Consider the following 24,123-nt stretch of genomic DNA (forward strand, 5'->3'; position numbering starts at 1 on the left):
ACTCCACTTGTTGGTGCACACAGTAAAAATAAAATTAAAATAAAAGCCTATCTAACACAGGTTTCAATGGATGTTTATTCATTTTATTGTCTGTATTGTGAAGTCTGTTTTTCAGGTTTTTGAACTTGTGCACCCTAATGGCAGGTTTTGTGTGTGGCCATTGTAGCGGGGAGATGTAAAACTTTCATTTACCACAATATATTAATCCAGCTACAACAAACAGAATATGTACTCTACTAAGACTGCAAATTAAGGTGGTGATGAGAACACATTACGCCTGCTTAAATCCATGCACTGGCTGCCTATAATGTCAAAAGCTTGGCTTCAAAATAAGACTTCTTGTCTATAAAGATTTGAATGATCTCGGACTTAAATACATCTCAGATTTGGAATATATTTTGGAATATAATACATACAGACCCTGGAGTTCTTCAGGAAGAGGTAAACTGAGTTTTCACAGTCAGAAGCAAACAAGGTGAAGCAGCTTTCCGTTCCTATGCTCCTCACCTCTTGAACAGACTTCCTGAACACCCAAGGACTGCTGACAGCCTTTAAAACACTATTATTGTCTCCGGGTTTCCATCAAATGGTAGATTTTATTTACTGTTTTACATGAATCTTTAAATAGCTTTTATTTCATTTATGTCATCCATGTCTTTATTAATGGCTTTATCTTAATGCATTTCATAATCTTAACTGTCTAAGATTTCTGATCGCATGTATAGCAGTATAGTATCTAGCTGTCTGCCTTTGCAGTCAGATTTCAGCATTTCGTTGCATAATTTCTACTTTTTCCTTTCCTATTTAAAATATAGCACAAAAATGCAGAGTCAGTGTATTTCCAAAGAGTTAACATGTAGAGTCATAGTAATGCGTTACAAAGCGCTATCACATTTTATTACTGACTTACACGAATCGAGTGATCTGATTGGCCAGCCGCTCCTCTCCCTGAGCCTGTCATCCAATCAGCGCTCGCCGTTTTGAGCGTAGCTGCGCTGCGTAGCGGGCCGTTGTGAATCGGAGCCCAGCGGCCCCACAAAGCCAGGCGGGGGAGCCCCTTTCTCGGCGAGCGCAGCGCAGCGCAGCAGCATCACCGCCTCGGACCGGGAGAGAAATGCGAAGGGATGTAAGATGGCAGAGCTACAAATGCTATTAGAGGAGGAAATCCCCGCCGGTAAACGAGCGCTGGTGGAGAGCTACCAGAACCTGTCCCGGGTGGCGGAATACTGTGAAAACAATTATGTTCAGGTAAGAGAGGCGCCATGGCGGTTTTTATTTCGGCGTATTTCGCCGGTGATCTCCGTCGTGTCTGCGGTGCTGTAGTAGAAGTGAGTGAAACCACAGGGACAGGAAACACTGGTGAGAGAAAGCCACCCTCAAACCGCTAGCTCACACTGAGTGGCCTTTTTGGGGCTTTTGATGTTTGGCGTGTCGACCGCGGGTGTATTTTGTGTTTTTGTCCGTTTCGGGGGTCACATTTTTCACCCTTTTCTGCCCGTTGTCCGGGGGGCTGCTGGGGGCTTTTAGAGGGTGTGTCGTTGTTATGACTAAGAGGTTTGTCACTGCCTGCATTCTCTGCCAGGAACACAATCCACACACCATTTATATTTCATTTGACACGTTTCTAATGTCTACATTTTCCTCCCTTCGCGAGCATCACACGCAATAGGCCACACGACGGAGAATTAATCTGGCATTAAAACAATACAGCCCCCGTTTAAAAATCAAAGCTCTCAAGCAGACTGACTTATACATGTTTTCCAGAAGAGAGTCACGAAATGCTTAGTCACTTTCAACAGGATTTTTCATTTGGCACACAATGCCGAAGGCTTTGATCTATCCGCTGATCTTTTTCTTTTTTCCAAATCAGAAACTAATCCATGAATGCAGAAGTAGTAAAAGGCTACTAACATGTAGTAGGGATGATCATGCGTCTGCAGAACACACATGTGGCTCATTTGCCTATAAATGCAGGTTAATTATTGGTGTGCCTGCTTCCTATTTGCTCATCCTGACTGATCTGCTGTTAAATCCAATCATGCATCAAGCACTGAGGCCAAACTCAAGGCAGCACGGCTCCAGTTTCACTTCTATAACCACAATATTCATGTGTTTACAATTTTAAGAGACCTCATTGGTGCCAAGGGCATATCTATACAGCTGCTACCCTTTCTCATGACCTAAAGTGTACAAAAATATTTTGAGAGTCCTGGAGAGGGCCACTGCGAGAAGAGGCATCGGAAATGATGATAATAATAAAAAAGCCCATCAGCCTGTTATTTACCTAAAGCGAGTGCTTTCAGTCAGTTTGGATGATAGCTGACATTGTAGATCAGCAGTGGATTGAATGGTTTGGTGGGAACAGCATTGTCTGGTGGCAGACCGCCTCAAACCAGAAGCTGTGCCCTACTACCAGAAAGCACACTCTTATTTAATAATACAACATCAGATCACTTTGCCCCCCCCCCTGACTGTGATCAAAAATACAAAGTCGGTTAGATTGCTTGGTGCATGTTTGATATCTGTTGGCGATAATGTTCTAACTTCATGATGCCAAAAACCGACCGATTGTTTTATAATATTTTAACATTTACAGATATGACATATCTTTATTTTTGAGGAAATCAGCTTGAGGGAAAATGTGATTCTTTGAGTGTTTTTTTGATGAGCAAACAAACATGAACATGAGCAAATAAGGCAAATTCAATAATTGCCTGCAATGTTGATGCAGTTTGAAGTAAGGGACTGTAACTATAGCAGCAAGGTACTGCATATAGCCCTATGATATTCACTTATCAGATTCAGACATATGACTGGCCGGAAAACAAACGCGAACCTGAAGATTTGAGAAAGAAAATAGTGGCTAATATCTTTAGTAGAAGACATGAACGTTGTGTGATTTTGGAAGCTGAGCTCTGGAAGCCCAATTAGAAAAGTAGGTTGATTTATTACAGAAGGTTTGTCATGCTGCGAATATGAGACGCACTTCTGTGGCTTAACCCAAATACTTCTTTCTTTAGGGACACGGACAACATTAGCAAGGACACTGCATGCATGTAAAACAACGTTATTTACACGTACTGAGAGTGGCACCAGTGTGTGTTGTGCTCTATAGAAATTGGATTTATACACGTTTGTATATTTTTTTGTCTGATGCACGTTACCTGATTATTGTTGTGCCACTGTGCAAATTTCTGTGCGGACACTATTTCAAATGCCTTTACACACGAGCAAATTGAAAGACATCAAAATCATATGTAAACCACTTCCGCGATGCCCCAGAAAAACATTTCAGTTTTATTCTTAGATCGAACCTAATAAAAGGACAACCTGTCAAGCGCACAAATAAGGCGGCTTTAAAGCTGAACCCGCCTTTTTTTATTTCCTTGAACCTTTCTGAAGCCCGTCATATACTAAAATAGCATCACTTTACTTAGGAGGAAAGAAAACGCAAAATTACATTTTGATGCCGTCGTTGCTTAAGCTCAACTTCACATGTAAGTAGATAGTAAATCTTATAATTTACGATGTGCAAAAACAGAATAAGTGTGATTTACCTTTATGATTCTACTTCACATTTTCCTTTCAAATTCCCCAGATCATAACCGACTGACTCATAAGTGTTAAATTCATTACTGCTGGGGATCTTTTCAGATCCACTACATCACAGTGTTCAGCATGATACGGGGCTCAGAAATTGCTTTATTTAAGTGCTTTGTTAAGCTCAAGCCGTGCTCTTAACAATAAAAGAAGTAAAACCTCTCCAAGAAGTCTTTTGCAAGCTTAATATGAAAACATGATATCTCACAGGAATGGAAAGTGAACCGTGTATATTGAAAAGATACAGGCTATTATTAACGGGGGCTTTTCTTCGGAGAATATTTTCAGATATATTTATTGTGAGCACTGCTTACTACTGCTGTGTGAAGGGAGGACGTCGGCCCGCGAGGTTCTCCTGTAGCCTAAACAGGCGCCGCGAACGCGCAAGTCAGCATTTTCCAGGTGTGAGGACCTGTTCCATTCACTGTGATAATGTGATAATGCTGACTGAGCCGGCGGTGTTTCCTCTTTCTGACGGGGTGGTAGTTTTTACTCTCCAGGGGACGGGTCGACCTGCGGGTGAAGCTCCAGACATCTGCAACAGATAATGTTGCTGCAGGTGGTTTTGCAGAGTCGCGAGTGGTTTTCGTTTTTAAAAGTGCTGTCACCGGTGCGAACGCTGTTAGCCTCCTGCAAGTACACCTCAAATTGTTGTTTTAGAGCCGCCTGTTGTCTTGGTAGCACTCAGACTGCATTTATGGGATTTTGCAGTTTCTAAAGTCAGCACAGACTCATCAGAGTGACTGAACAGATGAAGATATGGCACTCGATCAAGTATAGTAGTAGTCTTACAGTAGTACTGATTTCAGAATTTAATTTTGATAGCACTATCAGCGAGGAAATGCAAAATATTGCAGAATTAGCAGAATTTTTTTAATAGAAAAAAAAAGGCCAAAATCACAAATGAGGCTGCAGTCCATGAATAGTTTAAACATTATGAATACTCTATTGATATATAGTGTTAAATATAAAAATAAAAAGTAGACTATGACCCTAAAATGTAGCTTTAAGTATATTGTTTTGTTCAAACTAACATTCCACAACCAGAAGAAAATCTGCTTTACTCTCTGAACAATAATTATAGTAATATATAATAATATGCTGTTGGACTGCTACTGTACGGTTGCATTGTTTCCTGTTTTGTTTCCAACCTATAAATATGTATGCTATTTAAAGACCTCCAGAAACAGATGGTTTGCACCGGCTGGTCCAGATTTTGGTTCCTGCAAAATGCCCTGGCATTCCCGTTCCTTGGCTCAACTCACACCAAGCACCTGTCCTGTGTTGTCATCCGAGTGATTCGGAAGTTATTGTTGTCAGATTCCGGCCTGCGTTGTATTTCACAGAGTCGGGCCTTCAGAGAATCACAGACTCGTCATCGCTTGTTTTCAGATCTTGAAGATGGAACTCTGCAGTTTAAGAAGAGTTGAGAGTAAATATTCCTCTGAGATGTTATTCTCTGTAGAAAACTGCCCTCTCACGCTCGGATCACACGGCTGATGGCACAGAAACAATGAGAGTGCAGGGTTTCCTCTTGAATTTTATTTTAGAGCCTCTACCTCACTTCTCTCTGCCAACTTCACCGTTTCTTCCGCCCACACGTCCTTCCACTGATTTTTTTTTGCCCTTTTCTCTTCCCGTCCCTGCTAGGCTCAAGACAAGAAGAAGGCCCTGGAGGAGACCAAAGCCTACACAACCCAGTCTCTGGCCAGCGTGGCCTACCAGATCAATGCCTTAGCAAACAATGTGCTGCAGCTGCTGGACATCCAGGCCTCGCAACTGCGACGCATGGAGTCCTCCATCAACCACATATCCCAGGTACAACTCGCCGCGAGCAGAGGCTACGTTTGACTTTCCTTTTGTTGATCATTTAGATTGAGAGGGTTGGAAATAAGTTAACCTTTTGAAGAGTTATGTAGTTGATATTATAGGACGAGATTGCTAAGGTGAAACAAGACATTGTCATACCTTGGAACAAATGTAGACACCCTTGTTTAAAGCTGTCACATTGGCTTTGTGTTAATGACTTAAATAGCCCAGAAAACAACAAAAGTGTCGCCACCTCTAGCGGTTCTCTACAGAGTTTTTACGCTGAGAAAATCCCAAGTTGGTAGTTACAGTAAATGCGATTGGTTCGTTTGTGCTTTGGGGGCGGGACTTAGCCAAAGCTCCATTACGCTGATATGTTAGTTCAACTTACATTTGATTTTCAATCACATGTTTTGAATTGCAGAGTAGCTGTTAGAACATGAAGAATTTTTCAGGTGGACAAAACACTACAATTTGTATTTTCATAAAGCCAGCACTCTCCTGCTTAACCTAGTGAAAATCCTACAGCGTGCACTCTTTGGATTGCAGAGGTACAGCAGCTCTTCACACTTATGCACCAGTAGTGCAATGTCCTGTGGCGATCATGCAAACACCTCCGTCTGATTAGATTAAACCGTTTTGGGAGGCGGTGGTATAACCCTGCTTATGACCCGGTCTGAGTCCACAGAAGCGAGGCAGCAGATGACTTCCCATTGTTGGAGCTTTGTGCACATCTTTGTGACATAACTTTACCATGTGATGCTTCACAAGCGGCGTTTTGAGAAATATGACTGTGGTGAAGCACAACCGGTCAATGCAGGAGGCTGTGCTGCCACATGACAGGGAAGACCTCTGTGCTTGTCTCTTTCTTCCTGATCACAAATCTGAACAAGGAAAATGTTTTCAAGAAAACAAAAACACAACAAGATTCATTCGCCCACGTAGTAAAGGCGCCTTCGGTACTGACAGGCTTCTGGATAAAGGTGGATGTGGGATTATGTACCATCAACGACGCGGAGCAAACTATTACTGGATTGGATGATATTCATATTGCACATAATGTCTATCTGATTACTTCACTCAAGAGTTCAATGTAAACGGAGCTGTCTGATCTTGTAATTGGCAGGAAATTCAATCAGACTGACAACAAATGAAAATATAAATGCGGGTAATTATTAATAAACATTGTTAGCACACGTGTTTTGTTTAGTTTTTTCCAGTATTGAATTCAAGTTGACCTGAAAGGAACTTTTCATTTTCACAATTTAAGCCGCCACCATACTGTAGACCAGGATGCTCAGGACACAAAAACTCAAACCTGTAAAAGATGGTATACAGCCTTATGATTTCACGTCATTGTTAAAACAACAAATAAAGTCAGCCAGTAACAGGAACTATACGGTAAACACCAACCTCTGCAGTGCAGATATAGTATATGAATTGAAGTTGGCTACAAGGGTTTCTTACTGAACGGAGATGATTGGAAATGGCATCAACTGGTGATTCTGTCAGACCAGTCACTGCACGGTTTTATCTCGATGACTGAAAACAGTCTCCACGACTGCAGTCCAGTGAACCAAAGAGCTGTAAGAAGCCAGGAAGACATTTCTTTGGGGGTGATATCTACAAACCTTTATAGGCATTTTGTTGAGTCATGCCATGGTTTTGAGTCTCTCTCCCTTTGCAGGCTGAATTTATGCCAGTACAGTAAAATGTGCACCGTGTGATATTATTCAGTGTCATGACACCAAACGACACAATGACACATTCCCACACTGCAAAGACTGACAGATATGGCGGGGGGCATGGAGCGTGCTGGAGCTGCCAAACCTCCACGGCCCCTCTTCAGCCCCGCATGCTTCATCAGCAGTCCTCTCTCTATCCCTCTCCCTCTCTGTTCCTCTCCGTGGGCTTCATGCACCCACCCTGCCTGTCAGCCTGAATGTCCCGTCCCCTCCCTGCGTGCTTCATTAAGCCTGTCAGGGATGAAGTGAAAGCCTGACGCCAGCACTCTCGCCTGGTTAGTGTTTCGACTCGTGCCTCGCTCCGGATGGAGTGGCGCTCGGCGCGACTAATGGCGAACGGCAAAACTCTCCTATTGATCCTTTAAAGGTGGTCAGACCGTGCTTTATGTCCCCTACTTGATAGTTCGGCGTCAGCGCCAACAGCACCCCAGAGTAACCACACGGATGTGAAGATAGTTACCGGCGGCTCAGCTGTCAAACCGTGGAGTCACTATATTCACTTAACTGTCAGCAGGAGAGAGAACATTTGTCTCGTAAGTGTCGAACGGCCAAAGTATTTCTTTTTTCATCGCAGCCATTATGAATCGATGTTGGAATAAGACAGGTTTCACGAGGGACATTAACAGTGACTCAGCTGTTGATCAGCCAAAGTAAGCTAAGATTCTGATTTAAAAAAAAAAAATAAAAAAACGAAGCATTTCCACCCAATTATCTTCTATGCTGCTTCATTCCTTTCAGGGTCAGGGGGGCACTGCTACTAATCTCTGCAGAAGCAGGATACACACTTAAAGGCATTGCTACTATATCAACGTTGTGTGTGCTGGTAATTTGGTTTGACATTACAATATCTTTACTCAAATAATATATATCGATTAAAAATGTGATGAAGGATCAGTTTGCTTCATGAACTTGTGAACGTCAACGGCACGAGCAGCAGGGTAAATGTTGCCGCAGTGGAACGTTGAATCCTTCTATGTAGAGAACACTGAGGATGGCCTTTACAGTAAAATACTGTATGTCCGGTGGGTAAACTCCGCCACTGAATACATATTGGCATATTCATATATTCTGGCATTCCTAAATGAGGAAGGAAGAAGGAATGAATGTTATTTGAAGATAAGCTACAGTTTTCTTTTTTTTCTTTCTGGAAAACCGCATCAGGCACAAATTCAGAGTTAAAGTGTTTTCTTTTTTTCTTTTTTTTTTTTGTACATCTTAAAACAGTCCGGAGGGGATGTATAATTTCATTTCATATTCAAGTCATATCTGTGTCTTCCTCCGGGTTTAAATCATTCTTCTCATAGATACATGTCTGAGAAATTACTTTTTAACTGGCTTGGCTGTCTCGACTTGAAAGAGTTAAAGGAGGATTAGAAAGAGAAGGTAGCCAGACGTTGCTGCCAAAAACCAAGTCTGATTTAAAAGCCCACAGCATAGAGGGCTGTGACAAAATTGTACAAGTGAGGCTGCCACCTAAATGCAAAATAGGAGCGCGTTTAACCAAAACAGAGGTCTGGATCGGCGGCTAAATTGAAGCAGTTATGCCCGAAAATATGCGTTTACTTACATTTGTTTGCTGTTGTGATGCAAAACATTAGTAATCTTCCTTTTAGCCTTTCTCCCCCATTCTTTTATTCCCCCTCTGACTGCCAGATTACACTTTTGATCTCCATAATTCGTTCGCTGAAATTGTCCTCCATCACCTCAACAACCCACTTGTGCCTCTTCTTGCAAAAACTATTCGATAGTCCAATGCTGTCAAGTGCGGTGAGCGTTGGATTGCGGCCTAAAGTCAAACGATGATGCAGCATCGTCGCCATGCTGCGTCCCCCGGTGAGCTCACTGGCGTTTCAGAGGATGTTTGTTCAGCGTGCCCTGCAACGGTTGCACAGATAATGTGTCGCGTTTCCTCTCACCCAGCAGACGTAAATCACTTGCTAAAGCAAAGGTGACTAAAACTCGAGTGCAGATCCAACAGTGCGCGTCACGCCTGTAACCATCTGTCCTCAGAAGCACACTGCAGCGATACAGCAGACAGCCAGATGTTTATTAAAGAGATTACAGAAGAAAAATGGGATTGAGACAGCGCAGGAAGGGCAGGCAGCGCTCTGCCGTCAGTCATTAGGTAACAGTTATTACGTGTCCGTGTTTCACTAAGATTAGCACCTCCTTTGTTACCTTTTCTGAAATGGACGTTAAGAGGAAAGGCTGAGCCGACGCCGACGGAGTCAAATCGCCGACGTCTGCTCCATGTTTGTTCACAAAGTTTCACCTTTTTTATCAAGATCGATTTGCTCGGTGTGAAATGTCACAGGCTGTAATGTGGGGATGTCTGGCTTTAAATACAGAGGGGAGAAACGTCATGTTCCGACTCGCCAGGTCATTCCCATTTTCTTTCCTCCTCTTTCTATTTACTGGATCCAACACCAAGATCAGACTCGAGTTTGACACATTTCCTGTCTCCGTGTCGTCTGTTTCTTGCAGTCCGTCGGTTTTTCTCCCTCTCTCTGCCTCTCTACCTCTCCTTGCCCATTACTGGCAGGAAATAGGCGGTTCTTTTTTTTTGCTCACTTCCCAGATGAAGCTGGGTGTGTCGCTTCAGTTTCCTCTTTGAAGAAGAGACCAAGCATGCTCACCGCATATATACAAATATATATATATCGTCAGATATAGAGGCAGGGAGGGGGCGGCAGTTGCAGGTCAGTTTGACAGCGTCTATCACACTTTCAGTCATTCTGTCATATTTTTCATCCCCGGCGATCGGAGGGAGGGAGGTGGTCGCAGCAGTAGAGCTGTCAAATCGACAAGACGAGATCTCTGAGTGGTGACCTTGTTGCTGCTCGGGTCTCGCTCACACATGCCAGCATATCTAGACTTACCGAGCAGCCTCTCGTTCACACTTTGAGATGAGTGAGGGGATTCATCTTCTCTCAGTTGGTCTCTGGTTAGAATCATTTAGATTTCTTCAATACACTCATTTGTTTACATTTCACACCAGCAATAATACAGTGAAGTCGTCATCCATCCCCCCCCCCCCCCCCCCACGCTTCACACAGAGTTCCCTTCGTCTCTCCATCACTGCTTCAGCTTTCATCCATCATTCATAAAGTGGAGACTAGCCCATGCAGTCGCCCGCTGTGAGAGATGATGACAGTAATCGCAGGAGAGATGGAGGTCATAGGAATATTTTCAGTTGGTGCAGGAACTTTGTCAAATAGGCTCTGGGGTGAAGTCCATTTGAGCAAAATAGAAGAATGAACTGCGAGAAGTGTATTTTCTTCATAAATATAGATGATCATTTTGCGGCCTGTCAATCATGTATCGATTTTACAATATATAATTTATGAACAAAATGTTCTCGTGAACACACAAGGGAAAATGAAAATGTCCAGCCTTCACAGGATTTCGCATCCCGGTAAACTCATCAGTTTTCACATCAGTGTAAATGTGCCATACCTTTACAAGGTGTTAGTATCCACTTGGATTTAGCTGAAGCTGACAGGGTCAAATCACCGACATATTAGAGTGATTCAAAGGCTAAAGTTTGATATTGACCTTTTTAAAGAATCTTAACAGCAAAAGGCAGAAAACAGAAGTCCCTAAAAGACCACAGTAACTTATCCACATTTTTGCAACACTTGTTTCAGCAACTTGTGCAAGAAGTGATTTAGAAACAGTTCAGCGCTGATTAGAAAACACTTATCATCGGTCTGCAGGTTGACAGAATCCATCCCAGACTCACAGGGTGTCACACCTTCCAATAAAAAAATAACTTAAAAAAAAAATGAACAATGACATATATTGTTAATATGATTGTTCATTTATGTACATTTATTTAGTAAAGTCAAACTCGATGACAAAATTGAATGATGACAAGCTTTCACGGCCTGTCTGCAATACTGCCGCAGACCACAAGGGGGCCACAGGTCACACAGGCAGGGATGCCAATTCTTGTCATCAGCGGCAGGATTGGCGTAAAATAGTTTTTCTTTTCCCTCAAAGTTGTCAATATCTTATTGACAGCTTATTAAGGTTTTATAAGTTGTTTATAAATGCTACACCCAGCTTTATACTAGGTGTCAGGTCAGTGTACAGGACTACGAAACAATAAGTGACATAGTGACATGAAATAGACTTCATATGTTTTTCTTCTTTCTAAGGTGTTTGTATTTAGTGTTTACTTTTCGTGGCAAAATTTAACGTTCACTTTTATCTTGGAATGAATTCTATGTATTTGAAACACATCCGCTTTACTGTGTTTGGTTTACACATTGATCAAATTCCTCACTTTTTGAGATTAGGAAAAGCGTCTCCCGGGAATGTGAGGGAAACATGTTTGGCTTCCTGAGCTCGAGACTTTCAGCATAATGAGGGAGTTCCACTCTTCCTTCAGGAACTAAGCAGTATTAAAAATGTGACAAAAACCCATGTGGCTTGACCATAAAATGAAAATGTCTCCCTTTGCTTCGTCCTGGATCGTTCTACAGACGGTGGACATTCACAAGGAGAAAGTGGCACGTCGGGAAATTGGCATCCTCACCACCAATAAGAACACTGCTCGCACCCACAAGATCATCGCCCCGGGTAACATGGAGCGGCCAGTGCGCTACATTCGAAAGCCCATCGACTACACACTGCTGGATGATGTGGGACACGGCGTCAAGGTGGGACATTGTGTTGAAATAAGTGTCTTTTGTGGGGGGTGGGGGGTGGTGGTGGGGGGTGGGGGGATCATTTGTTGATTCGAAGTCACTCTTTCGCTTCTGGCTCTGGAGAAAGTGTTTCACCACAACCACACGATCACATCTCCAGCCTGATGTCATTACTTTGATATATCGCCTTGTCTTGCAGTTGTGATCAATTTTTATAGACAAGAACACGCATGCTGAGTCTCGATCACACCTGGTACTTTCATGTGAACAAGCTGACTGCCTGCTTTCATAATTCATTCACACACATCCACTCAAGCTGCAAGCCAATCAATACCCCGGCCTTTAGCTGCCTGTGGCTCAAAAAGCTTCACGTGTCAAGAGATTTATTTATTTATTTTTTTTATCCCCTGTAACAACTTCCTAAGCTGGAAATTATTAGTGTTTGTGTGTGTGAGCAAGAGGGGAGACATCTTGGCCAAGTGTTATTCACACCATCAGATCCCCTACTGAATGGTGGGAAAGCAAATATTTCCACCCCCATTCTTCAATTTTTTTTTTAAATTCTTTTTTCTTTTCCCTCCACATGATCCATCCGGTCGTCTCCCTTCTTCTTCTGTCCCAGAGACGGAGGCTCTGTGCTTGCGTGTGATGTGAGCTGATTGTTTGCGTCATAAATTTCCTTAGTGTGTTTGGGCCTCTCTCTCTCTCTTTCTCTTTCCCCCCCACCCGGTCTCTGTCTCTGTGGAGATACGGCCTGTCCACTGATTTTCAAACATCCGCTGATTCAAATGCAAAAGCCAGTGTTTCCTCCTTTGAGAGCTGGCTCACATTGACAGATTTGGCTTGGCCCACTATGCAAATTGGGCATCATTTGCGGGCGCTGGAGATGATGGCTCTCTGCAGAAATCAGTGCTGATCAGAGCACCTGCAGAGAGAGAGAAAAAAAACTGCTCGGGCCAGCTGGTTCAGAAAGGAAAAAAAAAAATGGATTTGGCCAGCTGCAAAATTACAAACGTGTGTTAAGATTTTTAGATGTACGATTAATTTAATGGGATTATTTTAGCGAGGTTTCTTTTTGGATGTGGATTGGATTTTACATCGGCAACTCCCTGGGTCATTTTCTAATTCTTTGTCATATCTCTGGCTGTGTGCGATTGTGTGTGTGTGTTTGTGTGTGTGTGCGTGCGTGCGTGCGTGCGTGGGTGCGTGCGTGCGTGTGTGTGTGTGCGTGTGTGTGTCTTCTTGGACGTGCATTTGTCTGGCTCCACGCAGACAGAAATGCGTATCACATTCCACATTTCCTCCTGTAGACTTTCTCTCTCTCTCACACACACACACACACACACACACACACACACACACACACACACACACACACACACACACACACACACACACACACACACACACACACACACACACACACACACACACACACACACATCTGTGAATAATTCAGAGGGATTGATACTACTGCAGCAGCCGATACACGGAAAGATGCAGGAATCTGAGTGCTCTATTAAATCATGACATGTGTGTTTATTTATTGTATCCCCACACACACACACATTTATAACTCCACTTGTTTATGCTGCGTGGGAATAAATTATTAGCAGCTGATTAGCACTCCATCCTCACTGCCTGTTTCCCGTCATACTACGGCGGATTCCCTCCAGCGTTTCCAGGTGTGATCTTCACCCCCTCTGCCTTTTATCTGAACCCCCCCCCCCATCGACTGCATGTCAGACGAGAGCAGAAAGACCCATTCCAACACGTACGGATGACTGTGCTCACCCCTCCACAATAATAGCCTTTATTGGCATTTCTCGCAGTTACCACGGAGAACATGGTTTCAACCACATTAATGCCTCTTTGTGCAGTTATTTATGGCCTCACTGTGTTTACTACCACCGCATTTTTTTTTTCTTTCTTCGACTCAATGCAACCCTTAAAACGTCAGCAGAGGAGCATGTTTCGCAGCATGTTGCTCATTATTTCTGGAGTGTGTAATGATTGAGGTGATACTTCATCTGATTATAATCCACGTCTAGAAGCTGATAAACTGTGTAGTTTCTCAGGTATATTCGAGACATCGCACTGTGATTTCACTTTAATGCCTTCGTAGTCTGTGGTTTAATATTTTATCTCTCATTGCTATGTACGTTAACTGTTGATCGGGGTGTTTAGATGTGACTGATGTTATTGTGCACCGTTTCTCATGAGAATCATGAAAGCAATCTGACGGTAAAGAAAGAGATCAGTCGGAAAAAATAACATTAAACCGCTCGAGATTGATAATTATAGCGATAATTTGCAGCTTTTTTCTGTGTTAAAGCCATTAATTGTCTATAATTAATATTTGTTGGGAATTCTAGCCTTTTTATTCTTTACATCACATTTACACATTTATTTGATAGTGAACTTTGTCTAATATGAATATTTATTTACAATATATTCATTTCAATGTATTTCATTTAAAATCTCAGACGGCTTTCGATTTGGGGTAAAAAAAAAAAAAAAGAACTGTACCTTGTAGTATTTGATGTTGTTTTCCAGCTATCTCCCTCATGGACTTTTCTAGTTGGCATGGCCGACACTGCAATGTTCACATGGATACACCCGAACTCAATGCCTCATTAACATTGAGAAAATCATTGCTTTAAAAGCTGTAAAAATGTTTTCTACTTTATTGTCGCCGAACTAAAATGACTCTGTATTGACCAACAGACCTGAAGCAACGTTACAGGTTTAGTGATGGGTCAGCAGTAAAATCTGTGGAGCTCTGTCAGCATCCGAACTTACTCCTTTCGCTCATATTTTCTTTAGAACCTTCTTTCCACTTCAGATTTTGAGCTGTAACTATATTTGTATGTGTGATTCGTGAATGTTTGAAGTTACTGTTTAAATTCTATCACAAAAAAAAGACTAGCTTTTGTAACCATTAACCACTGAGCATTGTCTTTAATTGATGTCTTCTCTTTTCACCTGCTTGCACTCAGTGGCTTAAGGCCAAGGTAAGAAATGGATGTCTCTCTCTCTCTCTCTCTCTCTCTCTCTCTCTCTCTCTCTCTTGCCCCCCCTGCTTTACCTTATGGTAATCAAACCTAAATTCGCAGGTATCCATGAAAGCAGTAAAACTGTCTCATTTATAATGCATTTACAAGAACTTTAAATTTTGATGACATGGAATAAAGTTTTAATGGAAGAAATCTGATGATATGCAAAGTGGATTTACTGCAGCCTATTAAAGCCGGATTGTTCCACCTGCTCTTTATCTTTCAACATTTTAATAACCAGAAAGTCAGAAGCTCCCCCGTCAGTGAACGTCAACCTTTTTATCTGCTCGTCTTTCTCCTTCATATCATTTTGTTCTTCTACTCTGTGTGTCTTTATTGTGCAGTTACAGACGATTCTCTGCAAAATTGCGGCTTGAGATCAGACTAAATCCAACGATCCAACTAATGTTGTCATCGTGTTAAATTAGTCTGCAGTCTTGATTTTCATTGGCAGGTGAGACACTGGCATCAAACAGTTCTCTAACTTGCCTTTACTTCACCAGCAACATGGAAACAACGCAGCAGGACGAGGAGGAACAATTTCCAGGACCAACCCACCTACACAGAAACCTCCGAGCCCCCCCATGGCGGGACGCGGGACTTTGGGGTAGGAGCACAAACTCTGACTTGACTTAGGGATCTAAAGATAGGTGTATAGATGCAGAAGCACTGGTTCAAGATTCATTTAGACTTTGGTTAACAAACCAGGAAGCCTGTTTGCATGATCATAAACATCCAGTAACTGGGATTAATTATATAATTGTAATGGTCAGAGCTGGTCTCTTCAGATGTACTGAAGAAATACAATCATAGAAAATGGTGTAGTATCTGGCCTTTCAGCACTTTCTGCTTTTTACCACTCTTTCACCTGTCCATGTATTGAAACGAAATGTTGGTCTATCTCCTGCTTCCAGGCGTAATACTCCCTACAAGACACTGGAGCCCGTGAAGCCTCCGGTCGTGCCAAACGACTACATGACCAGCCCGGCTCGACTTGGCAACCAGCACAGCCCTGCACGCACAGCCTCACTCAACCAGAGGCCCAGGACACACAGGTAGCTCGCCGTCAGTCCCTGCCCACCTGACATTACCATATAAAGTAGGTTTGGCTTTCTGTGGACCGCGATAGATCTCGAATACAAACACGGCCAGATGTGACTGTACTGCAGATTCACTGGTTGATTAAAGCGTGGTGGGAAAATATATTAATTTGAGCATTTGTTTATGTTCAATAAGGGAATAAATGTGGGACAACAGATTAGGACATAAATAGAGCAGACACTCCTCGACAAGAGTCATGTTAGTCTCAAACCTATTTTAGTTGCGGGGTCACATACGGGCCAGTGTGATAGCAAATGTGTATGATTTCACTCCGCATAGACGCAGATTATTTCATTTTGGATTCCCTAAACCAGCGCCCCGTTTCAATTACCTTTGAAGATAATGTTTTTATAATATCATTTTTTATGGATGCAACACAAGTGCATGTTTCTTCTAAATGAAGCACCAAAAAAAATCAGGCTTTCCAGTTATATGAGCTTTATGGCCACTAACCATTATTGAAGAAAAAAATAATATTTTGGTTTCTGTGCTCAGTGTATAAAGTAAATCCTCTGTGGACATCACATGGATCCTTTCTTACTCCTGTTTAATCATACAATCTATCAACTAACTTAAAAACTCCTTCAACCTGAATTTTATTAAGTTCAACCTGCGGCATACCTGGACTAAACTGTTAAGCTCTGAAATGTTTTGCTCCCAGATCTCTTCACACTTTGTAGCCATGCTTTGCACATTCGCAGAGCTGTGAGCGTGTTGCCACAGCGACGGGAGTACTGTTATGACAGATTGACATCCGACGACTTCACAACAGGATGTCAAACGGTTCTGTGATTGCGTTTGTCTCACGCGTGCTCTGTTGACCACCAGTGGCTCTCTCTCCCCTCCCAGCGGCAGCAGTGGTGGAAGCGGTGGCCGGGAGAACAGCGGAGGCAGCGGAGTCGGTGTCCCTCTCGCAGTCCCCACCCCCTCTCCTCCCAGCATGGGGCAAGGTGAGTCCCAGCAGGAAGACCTCGAGTCAAACTTTGCTCCTTATCCGGCCACGAAGAAGTGACTCGAATGTGTACGGAGGCTGTGACCCTTCTGAGAGTCCGATTTGTTCACGTGAAAAAAACACGTGAGAAGGAATTCTTGAAGAATTGAAGAACATGGATTCCTGTTAAAATGATTTTCATTTACCTTCGCCAAACCTTTATGTCTTATTATGGAAAAGAGCTGCAGGCACACAGTAATGCTGCGAAGGTGCGTTCCAGCAGCAGGGTTTTGGGGCTTCACAAGCATTAAACATGCATTAAATAGCGTATACTTTGAAGAAACTGCTGTGCAGGATAATTGTTGACCCTGTTAGAAGGAGAGGGAAAAATAATGAGAGCGGCGAAACAGAGAGAGTGAAATATTACTTTCCACCAGGACTTCTCACTTTGTACATGTTGATGATGTTCTTTTTATCGCCGTTATCCAGCGGTGTTATATTAAGTGGATTGAAATGATGTACTGTTTATGCACCTCAGAGGATTGTTATGTTTGCTTACATCCAGCATGGAAATAGTTATATTAAATATTAATTTTAGATTTAGTGCCTGAGGCTGAGGCAGCACCATAAACCATCAAGCAGCACTGACGCTTGTAACAACATATCGAGGTTCATGCTATTGATCTTCGAAGTTTAGCGGCTTGTCTCATTCTAGTGACAGAAACATGTCCGCCTGCTGGGATTACACAGCTCTGCCTGTAAAACGGGTTATATTGTAAACGCAGGAGGATTGGATCAGTTCGTTTTTGCATTTTTTCCACTGAGATATGATTGAATTGACAATTGTTTTGTCTTTGAAAAAACGTCAGCAGGACAGACAATATTTTGTTATATTTGACATAATACTACTATACTAATGTTACATACTGATATTATATTGAATATGTTCTTTTGTGAAAATACAATTATAGACTTTATTTAGACATTTTTAATGACAATGTGCTCATACATTGTGTAAAGAAGTATTGTGCAATTTTTTTTCACCTTATACCCCCGTTTTGTGTGTGTGTGTGTGTGCGTGTATGTGCGTGCGTGCGTGTGTTTGCGTGTCACTCCCTCTCCTGCAGTAACATCGTCGGCCTCCGTGCCTCAGGGCCCCGGCCTGGGTCCCATCCCCATGTCCCAGTTTGGCACCATCTCCCGCCAGATCTCCCGTCACAACTCCTCCACCACCTCCTCGGCCTCCATGGTGTCGGCCACCGGCACCTACCGCCGCGCGCCCTCTGTCTCCTCTCAGCAGCCCCACCTCAACGGGGGTCCGGCGTACCCGCAGAACGCAGGTAAGACAGTTGCGATCCGCTTATTTAGGCGTGAATGTGCAAGCCAAAGGGGAAGTAACTGTATTTTACTGCAAGGTAACTTGACCGTATATTTCATTCCGGGATTTCAGATTTCCTGAGAAGATAATGTAATGACAATGGCAAATAGAATTTGGCTGCTCCTCTTCCTGATTCCCAGCTGCTAAAAACTGCCTCTATGTCTCAGAGATACCATCCTTTCCCGAGCCTCTTGGAAATGAATGATGAGCTACACTGGCTGAAATTAGGATAGTTGAAACCTCCCCACCTCAGCACTGTCTCATGCCGAGTCTTTCATTACCATTCCTAATTGAGTTATGACATTATCGTTTCAATCAGCTGGAGGAAGCTTCTGATTCGGGAGAGACCGGCGGGTAGCAAACAGTTCAGGCTAGAAAAAGACAAGGGGAAATCCAGGACAAGAGCAGAATTTATTTTGGCAGGCATCACTCAGAGCCGTCTTCCAGACATCTTTCTGGGCACGAAACGCAGAAGGAGGAGGCGGTCTGTCTCGTCTCGGAGAGGAGAGACAATGACGCTAAGGCTGCGTCAGCTGAAGGCTGAAACTGGGACATCACATAATCTGTACGTCTGCTTTAACGCAGCCGTATTTTTTATTAAACTAAAACATACATTGGGCTTTGTTGTGGCGGTAATAAACTCCAGAGTGTGAGAAGACGGTTGCTCTCGGAGGGTGTAGCTTGTTGATGCATGCGGCTCCCTGGTGAGAGGAAGGGGGGGGGGATAATGAGACAATACTGCCTGGTGAGATTGCAGACGCCCTTCCATGAGATGTGATTTATGAGTCAGACATGGCGTGTCGCCGTGTGTGACATCATGTCTTTGAGAGAGGACAGCTGTTTTCTGGGGCTCCTGTCCAACGCTGCAGGAAGCCAATCTTATAAGCTTATGATGATTTTTCAGAACAAATGTCGACGCTACCAAAGTGCCACCTTGCTACCGACATGTGTGGCGCTGTGCAGTCTTTCCCCTGTACCAGAAGCTTGTCGCAGGCTGCAGGGTTTTGCCTTTGATTTGAAGCGGATGCTGATGAAGGTGGATCCTCAGACGAATGCGCAGCTCGAAAACCACAGAACAATAGAACACTGATTGGAAATGTGTAAATGAGTCGCATAGCCATGCTTCCTGCACTATTTTGCTCACTCACCAGCTTTTTGTTGTCCTTTTTCCTTTCTTTTTTTTTTTTTTAATTTTTCCCTCCATGCCCAACTGTGGACTTACTCTTCTCTGTCATGGCGGCCCGTTCTTTTTCTTCTTACCTGTGTGCCGTCACTCTGTCTTCCCGCCGCTCTTTCTGCCTGTCTCGGTGTTGTGGCTCCAGTGTCTGTGGCTCCTCCGCCTCCTCCTCCCATGGTGCAGCTGACCCCACAGATCCCTCTGACCGGTTTTGTGGCCAGAATGCAGGAGAGCAGTAAGTAAAATGAATCAGACGGTGCATGCATGTTCAGTCAGAGAAAGATGGAAACTCTTTCATGCATGTAAATATAAGTTTTGTGTTTTGTTTTTCTAAAATTGCACAATGGGACACCATCGAAGGGGCACTGTTCCAAAACGCCACACATTCGTCCACTCATGTTTTCAGTTATGTCCATGATCAGATAGTGCACTATATCTAACTCAAAGCTCTTAGCACTGCTATGAAATCGTCCTGGGATTCACACGCAGCCTCACTCTCTTCCCCGTGGCTTGCTTCACTCCCGCTACACTCAGGATACCTTTTCTTGCACTGTATGAAAGGTTTGGGTGGGGGCACCCCACCTCACGTTTTCTGTCTGTTGCCATGGTGATGGATCACCGAGAGTGTGTGTCCCGTTGCCCAACGTCCACCGAGGAGGAAAGATGTGACCTGATGCTTGTGTCCTAATTCACCAGCAGCCTGTCTGCAGAGATGCAGCGACTGTACGGAGCTGCCTGTAGTGGTGGCTGGGCTCGCAACACACCGAGACACACACACACACACACACACACACACACACACACACACACACACACACACACACACACACACACACACACACTGCAATGCAGAACAGATTTAGAGTGTGTCGCTTCCTAAACTGAATCCAAACTAATAATCATCATGTTTTATTTGGAGAATTGTGTAGATATCGCTTATTACGTGGAAACACCAGTATAGCAGCCAGTGTTTTCTTTTCATTAATTTGCATGGGAAGCAACATTATTGTCTTTACATCCCTGCAGCATAAATAGAACTGCTTAGTTAGTACGAGCAGCAGTAATCGCTGCAACTGAACAAAGACGCATGAGCTCAAAGAAACCTCCTTAACAAGGCAAAACAAATGCATTTGATTTATTTTGAATAGAAATAATAATCTGGCTTTTTTTTCCTCCCCCTCAACCGTACTGCTTTAGAGTATCTTTTGCCAGCTTTGGATTCAGTTAAATGCAACGCGGCCTTAGTTAATATGGGGGGCAGTTAGCAGGAATTACAAAAGCAGACGTGGCTCTTATTCTGTAGTGAAACCTTTAATGCTAAAACTGCCCCGTAGTGAATTGTCACATAAGCAAAGAAGATTTGCAAGCAGATTTGATTTTTATTCAATTCTGTCCCCCGTTACATCAAAGCCTCTTCCTTACTTTCAGGAACTAATTGAATGAGGTGAATAATTATTTTTGTAGGGTTGCCTTAAAAAGAAACCTGCAGTAGAGGAAGACATTGAGTTAGTAGTCTGAGGAGTGTGAGGGCGGAAACAAGCCCGTGAAATCACACTGATCCTCCCATTTTACCGCCTCATATTCATGTGCCGGCAGTGTTTTCTCAGGGGGAAAGAGCTAAAAATACAAGTCATACAACTTTGCGATGGTTTGAGGATCAGGCGACGGTTACAGTAAATTGATGTTTCTTTGAGCTACAATAGCTAAAAATAATCACTTCCTGTCTTTTGACTTCAAAGTCTGTTACAAATTCCTGATCGGTATTTTTCTCTGTGTGTCACACGAAATAAATGGTATTCGTGCGAACACACAGCTTCATCGAAGGACTTGTAAGGTCACCTTGGTGCTGTTTCTTGTAGGTTTTAGAAATCTTGAGGAGGATTATAGATTATGAATGTATACTGTGTAGGGATTAACTAAAAATGACAATATTAAAATACTTTTGAGATTTAACCGACTTATCATCTCAATAAATTCAGCCATTTTATTTATTCACAATATATTCATACCAACATGACAATATCTAATAATGTCTGGTTAATGTGTGTAAATAATTGATGAAAATGGGATTGCTGAGCTTATATGTTTTGACATGAGTGTGGCGTGTTGGCGCAGGGAGACAGGTGAAGCATGCAGCACCAGAGACCCTACCATAGGATGACTCAGTAAACAGTGAGGAGGCTCTCTGCTGCCCTCTAGTGAACACAGTCATCGCCCACTGTACAGATAATCCTCAGATTTATTTGCCATGTTTGTGCTGAAAATCTAATAGAATTGTACAAAATGTATTGAAGTGATCCGATTCTCACTCTGTCCTCTTCTCGTTTCGTCCTCCCGACCCACCATTAGTAACAGACAGCCCCGCCCCGCCTCCTCCACCTCCCCCAGAGGACATTGGTGTGTTTGAAGAGGCCGCTCCGCCTCCTCCTCCTCCTCCGCCTGTGGACTACGAAGAAGAGGATGCTGCCGTGGTCCACTACAGTGATCCCTATGCTGACGGCGACCCCCACTGGGCCCCGAAGGTTTATTTAGAGAAAGGTTCGTACAGGGAATTCCCAGAAGGGGAGGACGCTTAAACTGCGCTGGGTTTGTTTAGGAGTTGCAGTAACGGATGTTTCATTTTGATTCGTAGTGGTGGCCATCTACGACTACAGCAAGGACAAGGAGGACGAGCTGTCCTTCATGGAAGGAGCCATCATCTACATAATCAAGAAGAACGATGACGGCTGGTTCGAAGGCATCTGCAACGGCGTCACTGGACTCTTCCCTGGAAACTACGTTGAGTCGATCATGCACTATGCTGACTAAAAAAAAAAGAGAGAGAAAGAAGATAAAGTAATGGCACTGTGTTTTTGAGCAGGCCGAAACCGTGAGGATGTGCAGCGTTAACAGATCTTACAGCTCTGCTCTTTGGAATGAAGTGCCAATGCTGAATTTACAAACACTTTTTATTAGATTTTTTTTTTCTGGACGTGAGGGTTTGCGCTTGCACGGTTTTCGTCTGCTTAAAAAAAAAAAAAGAAGAAGAAGAAAAAAAAAGTGTCGCACAATGAAGAAGGGTTTGTTAGTTTACACTGAAGACAAAAGGGAGGAGACGCAGGCCTTTCATTCTCGCACACGGTCACATCGTATTTTGCCTCTCGAGAAATTACATACAATCAGAATTGTTTCATAGACCACAGTAACTATGAGTGTTAATTTGTGTATACTTGGAACCAAAACTTAAAGGATGCAGTAGGCCGAGACACATTTCCATTGAAATAGATAAGGCAGTGTAGCAATTCTTATCTCAAAGTGCTGCACAGGAACTCCTGCCCATTTATTTGCACTGTAGACCATCAGACAAACTCTTCCCTCCCCTCAAAAACAACAAACATCCATCTTACCTTTTTAAAAAAAAAAGACCCGAGGAGTTAAAAAACAAACATCAGCAAGTGCATTAGGACGCGGCTGAATGTTCCATGTCCGTCGATGTCCGAATCACCAGATGTTTCAGAGGGGGGAAAAAGGCAACGTGGAGTTGTGTGTTCACGACGCTCTGCGAGGCTGAAGTGAGTGTATAAAATGCATTACACACACACACACACACACACACACACACACACACACACACACACACACACACACACACACACACACACACACACACACACACACACACACACACACACACACACACACACACACACACATGCACACACACAGACCCACACACGCACGCACACACAAAGAAAACAGTTTCTAGTGGAGTTTCTTTCTGCTCTCTAGCTTGTATATAAATTGTAATGTGAGAAGCTGCCAGTACCGTACATTCGTCAGTGTGTTTCACCAGTGTTTCCATCGGCGTCAAATGGGAATGCTGACAAGATTGGATTTTTTCTTTTTTTTTTTCTTTTTACTTGAATATTAATTTGATTCATAACTCACAGTGCCATTTTAACATTACCTAGGTAAAGTGGTTGTGTGTAAACACTTTATTTTTCTATGTTAAAGGTCCCATATTATGCAGAATTCACACTGTAATGGCTTTCTAGCAGTAATATGTGTCCACATAGCCTGTGTACGAGCCCTCAGAAGTCCCTCACTTTCTTGCTCCACCTTTTAAGCGAATGTGTGAATCTGAGATTTTTCACGCGGGTAGACGAACTCCGCTCTTTAAGGCCCCGTTGACACGACAAAGGAAACAAGTGAAAAACGCAAAGCTTCCGTCACATTTCTGGTGTCCCTTTAGATGACAACTTTTTGAAACTGCCTGCCAACATGGAACTTTTCTGAGCCGGCATGCGCACCACCGCCATGAGCGATAGTTCCTCTGCTCGTGTGCGAGTTCCAAATATGGCAGACGACTCCCAGTCCGTGTTCTACTTTTATAGACTATATCGTTTGCGTGATAGTTGAGATTCACCCCTAATAGCATCTAATTCATCATCCAACCGTATGAATGTCAAATGTACTCTTGATTGTGTGAACGCTTACAGCCTATTGTTCTCTGCGTGCATGTATGTGTGGTTTCATTACAAAAACAAACAACAGCCTAGTGGCGTGACCGCGCTAACGACAGTGTTTCTGCCGTCGGCGTGTAAACGCAAAGCATTTTTTTTAAAACGAAAAGGTTAAAAAAAATGATGCGTTCTCACTTGATAAGTTGCCATGTGAACGGGGCCCAAAATTACG

At 43.2% G+C, this 24,123-nt stretch overlaps 1 protein-coding gene across 4 annotated transcripts; it reads left to right on the plus strand.

Annotated features, from left to right (window-relative positions):
* Nucleotides 1–1,061: 1,061 nt before the first annotated feature.
* Nucleotides 1,062–23,002, plus strand: LOC308115728 (abl interactor 1-like). Of its 4 annotated transcripts, none has more exons than XM_080473427.1 (10): nt 1,068–1,248; nt 5,251–5,418; nt 11,642–11,818; nt 15,366–15,469; nt 15,777–15,917; nt 16,813–16,913; nt 18,022–18,234; nt 19,595–19,684; nt 21,799–21,987; nt 22,082–23,002. In XM_080473427.1, exons 1-10 carry the CDS (start codon nt 1,132–1,134, stop codon nt 22,255–22,257), a joined length of 1,476 nt encoding a protein of 491 aa, XP_080329553.1. In that variant the 5' UTR covers nt 1,068–1,131; the 3' UTR covers nt 22,258–23,002. The 4 variants fall into 4 exon arrangements, with proteins under 4 accessions (XP_080329556.1, XP_080329553.1, XP_080329554.1 ...); XM_080473429.1 differs by having other exon boundaries at nt 1,074–1,248; nt 11,642–11,828; XM_080473430.1 differs by lacking the exon at nt 19,595–19,684 and having other exon boundaries at nt 1,062–1,248; nt 11,642–11,828.
* Nucleotides 23,003–24,123: the final 1,121 nt, after the last annotated feature.

Source organism: Lipophrys pholis (genome assembly GCF_963383615.2).
Source record: "Lipophrys pholis genome assembly, chromosome: 1".
NCBI lineage: Eukaryota > Metazoa > Chordata > Actinopteri > Blenniiformes > Blenniidae > Lipophrys > Lipophrys pholis.

Bases quoted from the DNA above. Each gene is read 5' to 3' on its own strand.
- LOC308115728 (XM_080473427.1), top strand. From the start codon at position 1,132: ATGGCAGAGCTACAAATGCTATTAGAGGAGGAAATCCCCGCCGGTAAA. The intron at 11,819-15,365 runs GTGGGACATTGT...TTACTTCACCAG, and splicing joins ATGTGGGACACGGCGTCAAG to CAACATGGAAACAACGCAGC. The intron at 18,235-19,594 runs GTAAGACAGTTG...TTGTGGCTCCAG, and splicing joins GGCGTACCCGCAGAACGCAG to TGTCTGTGGCTCCTCCGCCT.